Raw genomic sequence first — 7,463 nt, 5'->3', positions numbered from 1 at the left:
TCAGAAGTCAACTACGGTTATTTAAAGTATCTGTCACTATCGCTATTTCCTTTCTTTTTCACTGACTCTGTTTCCTACCTTCCTATCACTTCGGCGGCGTTCTTTGAAGTATATGTCTGTCACCAACAATCAACACACCAGCATGAGAACAAATATTATGAATCAGATATTCTTGCGTTCATTTATATGTGTGTGTGTGTGTGTGTGTGTGTGTGTTCTATATATATATATATATATGTATATAATGTGTGTGTGTGTGTGTTCTATATATAAATATGTATATATAATGTATGTGTGTGTGTTCTATATATAAATATGTATATATAATGTATATATACAAAGTGTATATATCTGTATTTATGTATATTAAACTTTTTCATACTTTTTCATAGTTATATATATTTTTAAACAAATTATAAATATAATTTCATAATTTTTATTTTCAATTTAAATAATTTAAAGTTTTCAATTTTATATTTTACTAGCAGTATCGCCCGGCGTTGCTCGGGTTTGTAAGGGAAATAACTATATAAGCATTTTTAGTGAGTTATAGCAAAAAAAATAGCAAAAAATGCATTAAAGATGGAATAAAAAATGATAGTAATTTCTTTTTTAAATCGTTGACTCATCGTAGACATTTTTACAGAGTTACTTCCCTTATATAATAGCGAAAAATGCATTAAAATGGAATAAAAAATGATGGTAATTTTTTTTTTAATCGTTGACTCATCGTAGACATTTTTAGAGAGTTACTTCCCTTATATAATAGCGAAAAATGCATTAAAATGGAATAAAAAATGATGGTAAATTTTTTTTAAATCGTAGACTCATCGTAGACACGCGCTAATACCCAGAAGGGCTCGATATGAATCACGACTATAAGATACCCGGTTTTGGTTACACTGTACCGCAAAATGTGGGAGTAGTTAGGAATCTAAATCGTAGGAGACAGACACACAACCTTACTTTTATATATAAAGATTTGTGCAACAACTAAAACATTCGGTTGTGCAAATTGTTTGCACAAGAAACCTGCCCTGTGTGGCGGTTTTTGCCGTTTTTGTGGATCTGTTTCAGCTTTTTTAGCGATTTCTGTTTTGGCGACTTCAAGCCATGAAGTCGTTGTTCTAAAAGAACGCTGGTCTCCTTCACAACGCATTACGACGTTGATTTCCTTACACTCCCTTCCCCACAGCTTCACGAGGGAGGGAAGAAGGGGGAGAAGCAACACAGGTTCAGGCGTGAGCGTGGACGCCAACTCCGCCGCCATCGACACACGAAAAATTATGCATTAAAATGGAATAAAAAATGATGTTAAATTATTTTTAAAATCGTACACTCATCGTAGACGCGCGCTAATACCCAGACGGGCTCGATATGAATCACGACTATAAGATACCCGAATTTGGTTAAACTGCACCGCAAAATTTGGGAGTAGTTAGGAATCTAAATCGAAGGGGACAGACACTCACACAACTACAGTTTTATATATATAGATATATTTTCTATGTTATATTTTCTTTTTTTATGTTTTTGTTTTTGGTTTTTCACTGTTTGATTTGCCTATTAGTGGTTTTATCTCTAATTTAATTTATATAGATATATATCTCATTTGTATACATTTGTATATATAATGCGTGCACACACACACACACACATATATATATATATAAACATATATATATGTGTGCATTACGTAGTCGGTCGATTCACCTGAAAATATGCACACCTATGTTAAAGGTGCTGACAAGTTTGCATCACAACTATTTTGTTCCTCAAATGAAAGGCGTCACCTCTAGGACAAAATTCCTCATCTTATAAAATGTGGCCCCAGTACACCCGAATGAAATCGGGTTATATTAACCAAAATGTGAAAAGGGGTCTAAATGGGGCTGGAAGGGGATTAAAATTTCAAAGAGCGGGTGTTTAGGAATTCTCTGTTGCATCAAGCTAAAAAATTTGCGCCAGCCTTTTAATCGTCAATGTGTTGCCGTCCATGATAAAGAAGTTTTGAATGCTTGCCATGGTGAGTCTACTGTCGTGAGAAAGAATCACTTCAAAAATTGGTGTTTACGAATTTTCTTTTACATCAAGTTCAAAATTTTACGCCAGCCGTTAAACTGTCACTACGTTGCTGTCCGTCGTTAACAAATGCCAGCCATGGTGACTCTACAATCCTCAGATTCTATCCCTTCAAACTTTGGTTTCCAATATTTTATTATTTTTATTCAGCTCGCAAGTTCGTCTGTCCCTTTTGAATGTTAGCGTTTTGCTGTCTGCCTTGAAGCAGACCTTTCCATTGCCACTGCCTCATATTTCTGATTGATCTTTCTAAATATTTTATTTCTCAACTTACTCAAGATCTTTTGTTGTTTATAAATGGGAGAGAGATAGATAAAGATAGAGAGTAAGAGAAAGCGAGGGAGAGTCAGAGAGAAAAGAAAAGTAAGAGAGTGGGAAAGTGAGAGAGAAAGGAGAGAGAAACAAATACGGAGAATCATCATCATCATCATCGTTTAACGTCCGTTTTCTGTGCTAGCACGGGTTGGGCAGTGTGACCGGGGTCTCAGAAGCCAGGAGGCTGCACCAGGCTCCAGTCTGATCTGGCAGTGTTTCTACAGGTGGATGACCTTCCTAACGCCAACCACACTGTGAGTGTAGTGAGTGCTTTTTTCGTGCCGCCGGCACTGGTGCCAGGGGGGCTCGCAGTGGCAACGATCGGTTGGTGCTTATTACGTGCCACCAGCACAGAAGCAAGTCAAGGCGGTGCTGCAATCGGCCACGTTCGGATGGTGCTTTTTACGTGCTGAAAGGAAGCAACATAAAGTAACACCCACACTCTTACCCGCGCGTAGAGCGGGTCACCTTCAGCTAGTATATATATATATATATATATATATATATATATATATATATATATATATCCAGCCTCTTTATTCAATCCAACAACGGGAGCCACTATGCGAGGGATCAACCTGAAGAAATAGCAGCCAAAGCAATCTGATATCACACTGTATTATCTTAAAATAAAAAAAAAAGGAAACATTAATATATAAAAACATGAGAAGGGTTCTGCGAATAGGATTTACACATCTTGAGCAGAAGTAATAATAGGATGATGGATGCTTCAATGTATTCTGGTTTTTCAGCTTTCTCAGGGTCAAACGAGAAACCTCATGGTCACGAGCATACAGACATTTTTATGGGATTCTTTTATTATTTCACTTGTTTCAGACATCTGACTGCAGCCATGCTGGAGCACCATCTTGAAGGGTTTTAGTCGAAGAAATCAAAATCAGGACTTATTTCTTAAGACTAGTACTTATTTTTTCAATCTCTTTTGCCGAACTACTAAGTTACGAGGACATAAACATGCAAACACCGGTTGTCAAGCGGTGATAGGCGTACTAACACTGACACATACATATATACGACAGACTTCTTTCAGTTTCCATCTACCAAATCCATCCACAATGCTTTGGTTGGGCCAAGGCTATTGTAGAAGACACTTGGCCAAGATGCCACGCAGTGGGACTGAACCCAGAACCATGTGCTTCAGAAGCAAGCTTCTTACCACACAGCTACGGGATGGGTGTATTTATTTTATCTTGCAGTGAACAACAGCACCATCCTTGGTTACATCCCTTGCCAAGGGATGACCAGTCACTGGTTTATAATATTTCTGAGTGTGACACTGAAGCAGGAGATCTACAGCACGTGTCCCCCAATCACTGGGCCACAGAGCAGTACCCAGACATCAATCATTTGGTACGGGGCCACACAGAAAGAGTAGATTTTAAAATTTTATTTCTATTTTATTGACAACCCCAGACTGCAGAGTGTTTTTGCATTGTCATCATCATAGTTTAATGTCTGTTTTCCATGCTGGCATGGGTTGGACGGTTTGACATGGGGCTGGCCAGCTGGAGAGCTGTCCAGGATCCAAATTGTCAGTTGTAGCATGGTTTCTACAGCTGGATGCCCTTCTTAGCACCAACCACTTTACAGAGTGTATTTGGTACCTTTTACAGGACACCAGCATGGGTGCAATTATGCAGTACCAACATGTGTGCATCTTATGTGGTACCAGTACCTGTAGTAAGGGACAAGTCTCTATGTATGAATGACAGGGATTTTACTAAGCTCAACACATCTTCTCAAGTATAACGTGTCACCCAGTTTGTGGGGAAAATGTATTACATGAAATCAGTTGGTAGTGGAAAAAAAAGGGTTCGGGGCCAAATGATGTGAAGGACTTCAGTCAAAAAGCTAAAAAATACAAATATACACATTTGATACTCTTTTTAGCCAATCCTAAATGGCTGTAAAGCAAAAACAACCTCAGCAGAATTTGATCTTGCGATGTCAAGAGGACTGCATTTAGACTCCATTGTCTACTTCGATGTGGTTTCTATGAATTTCTATGCCCTTCCTCATATCAACCTCTTTACAGCATATAGACTGGGTGGCTTTCATTTGTGCCACCAGCACCAGTGAGGTCACCATGCAGCTTGTATGACTACAAACCCACAAAAGAGGCAGTTTTATGCTAAGAGATGATGGGGGGAAGGTGGGGTTAAAATATGAAAGAAGGGGGCCAGAGCAGAAGAGATCTCTTGTTGTAGAGGAGCTACATCATCATCATCGTTTAACGTCCGTTCTCCATGCTAGCATTGGTTGGACGGTTCGACCGGGGATAACAGGGGTGGAGCTGGGAAGGGATGAAAATATTGTTGATAAGGTGTCAAGGTGGACCTTCAAGGAACAAGGTGAGTGAAGACAGTACTGGGAGTGTGGCCGAGTAGAAGCTGCAAGAATGTATGGGAGAGTGAGAGATGGGGAATGGGTGAGGGAGTGAATATAATGAATGAAGAATAAGTGTTCACACACACACACACACACACACACAGACAGACAGACAGAGGCTGCTTTCAGTTTCCATCTATCAAATTCACTCGCAAGGTTCTGGTTGGCCAAACCCAAAACCATACGATTCGAAAGCAAATGCTTGAAGCACACAGCCATGCTAGCCCCTTTTTTACATAGATGTTAAATATTCAACAAGTCAACCATGGCAGGATTTGAACTCAGAATGTCAAGAGAAGCAGCAAACACTGCAAGGTGCCTAGTCCCAGTTTCTGTTTCAACCAGCCACTCTCTTTGAGCAATACTAATAAAAAGCAAATGGTAGGTTGTTGCCTAGTCCAAGATCAACCCTCACCGAGCAAACCTATGATGTAGGCATGCAAAACAGTAGGGTGTCATTTCAGGCAGATTAGGCTGTTATTTCTAGTAAGTTCAGTGACTACATAGTGGATCCATAATCACAAAGACACCTGCGTAGAGCCACAGGTGAGAGATTATGTAATTCTATGTAATCACAAAGATACAAGGGGATAAACACAAATTTACATCACTTACTTGTCTCAATCTACTTGGACGTGACGAAGGAGGGGAAATGATTTCTGTGGACACTTGAGCCTTATTACGTTTCTTTTTTGAGGGACGTGATTTTAAATTGCTGTCATCATCTTCCTCAAAAACTGTCTATAAGTGGAGAAAAAAAAAACACAAAAGAAAACAACAGTAAGAAAATGAATAAAAATCCTTGTATAATCACAAAATAGAAACCACAAATACTAACTTGTAGCAAAAAAGGAAACACTATGGCTGTGAGGTGACAAACCTGAAGATACTACGACTAATCCCAGCTTTCACTTCAAACCTTCTCATTACAAATTGTGTTATGGCAGAAAACTTAACTCTTTTCTACTCTTACTCCAGGTCAAGGCTGACCAAGGGCTATATGCTGGATAACAACACCACACATAACATTGTAACTGTAATTCTGTAACCTTCGTGTCATGGTGTGTGCAAATTGCATCCACACATCACACTATTATTTCAGAATGGACCCAAGTTTTAACCTACACAAGAGGCAAGTCATGTCAGCAATCCAAAGGAACACCTATTAACCACATGTATGTGTCCCCAAAAGAGCTGACCAGGACTATTCAATTGAAACAGCAGTCAAACTTCCCTCAACATCTGCATTAATCCTTCAGCCAATTCACACCCAAATATTCTACCTGTTTTATGTTCTAGCTGACCACACCTATCCAACAATGTCACTCTAACTGGGATATCCCTGTATCTCTTCTACAGTAAGGCCCCTATCTCTATCCCTCTATCATTCTTTTAACCTCTCATCAACCAGCACAAAGTCACCTCCCGAAATACATCTCCCTCACCTCCAGTCAAAGGGACTTTGTCTTGTCTTACAAATTACTTGGTGACCCCACCAGTTTGGGTGCCAAGAAAAAAGCATCCAATACACTATGTAAAGTGGTCAATGTTAAGAAGAGCATCCAGCCATAGAAGCTCCAACATCTGGCAACTGACTTGGTAAACACCCACAAAATTATTAACCATCATGCCATCAACCACCCTGAGCACCTTTTTGAGCTCCATATGTCTAACACATGTGGGCATGGCTACAAAGTCAGGAAACAGCATACCTCCCATGACTTTCTGAACATTTTTTCACTCAAGAGTTGCTGAAGCATGGCACAAACTGCCTGCATCAGTTGTTAGTTGCTGAGACATTGCATCCTTTAAAACCTCCATGTTTCCTGAAATTCGCCAACACTACACTTGATATCCCCTCCTGCTCCATACGCATGCACACATGTATATCGTGGCTCATACACTGTTCACTTTCCTGACTTTGGTACATAATTCTATGTACTCTACATGCACCTTTGAGGAGTTGTAGTGCACCTGAGCACTGTGCACAATAGTTTCATTATTATTACTATTATTAAACTGTGCCAAAACCCTTGCCAGCTCCTATCAAACCATCCAACCTATGCCAGCATGGAGAATGGACACAAAATAATGATGATGATCATCATCATCATCACATCAAACAAACCATCATATTCTCAAAGCTATGAGAGAATGCATGATTAATTCAAAACAATGCAAATAAACGTGCATTAGATTAGAGAGGGAAGTAATCTGAATGCACAGAGGGTTACAGAGAAGTGCAGACGTGTGTCTCCCATAATGTAGTCCTCCATTATACCTGAAACAAAGACAGGATGGTCATGGCAGGAATATCTTTGATCATAAATTTTCTCTACCAAGTTTGACCTAGGGTTAAACAACCACATCGTCATTCAAATCATTTATTCTTTCGTAAGACTTTTTTCTGTCCATTTGCTTAGATTCCTTAATTCTTTATTTTCGTTTAGCCATCAGGATTAAGGCCATGCGACAGCGCCACCTACAGATGAGATGACTTCTTTTCTCTTTTTCACCACTGCTAGCTGTTCTTCTTACAGCCGACCCCCAACTCATAAACTAAGGTTTTTGTGAAACCTTTTGCCAGCCACATGGACTGCAGTAAGCAAACTTATAATTTCATAGATGATACATATTAATGGCAGCAGTAACAGCAG

General features: G+C 39.4%; 1 protein-coding gene across 8 annotated transcripts in view; it reads right to left on the bottom strand.

Moving 5' to 3' along the window:
* The window catches only part of LOC115220248 (uncharacterized protein KIAA2026-like), a 74,757-nt gene that overhangs the window by 14,769 nt on the left and 52,525 nt on the right, over positions 1–7,463 (bottom strand). For 7 of the 8 annotated variants that reach the window (XM_029790339.2, XM_036510011.1, XM_036510012.1 and 4 more), the window contains one exon: positions 5,422–5,547. The exons of the other annotated variant lie outside the window; for it this stretch is intronic. In XM_029790339.2, coding sequence (XP_029646199.1) covers positions 5,422–5,547 — 126 coding nt within the window. The remainder of the gene's footprint in view (positions 1–5,421; positions 5,548–7,463) is intronic. 8 annotated transcript variants of the gene reach the window in all.

The sequence above is a fragment of the Octopus sinensis genome, linkage group LG16 (genome assembly GCF_006345805.1).
Source record: "Octopus sinensis linkage group LG16, ASM634580v1, whole genome shotgun sequence".
Lineage (NCBI taxonomy): Eukaryota > Metazoa > Mollusca > Cephalopoda > Octopoda > Octopodidae > Octopus > Octopus sinensis.
Note: the sequence above shows the minus strand (reverse complement) of the source record. Positions and strands in the feature narration are given on the sequence as shown.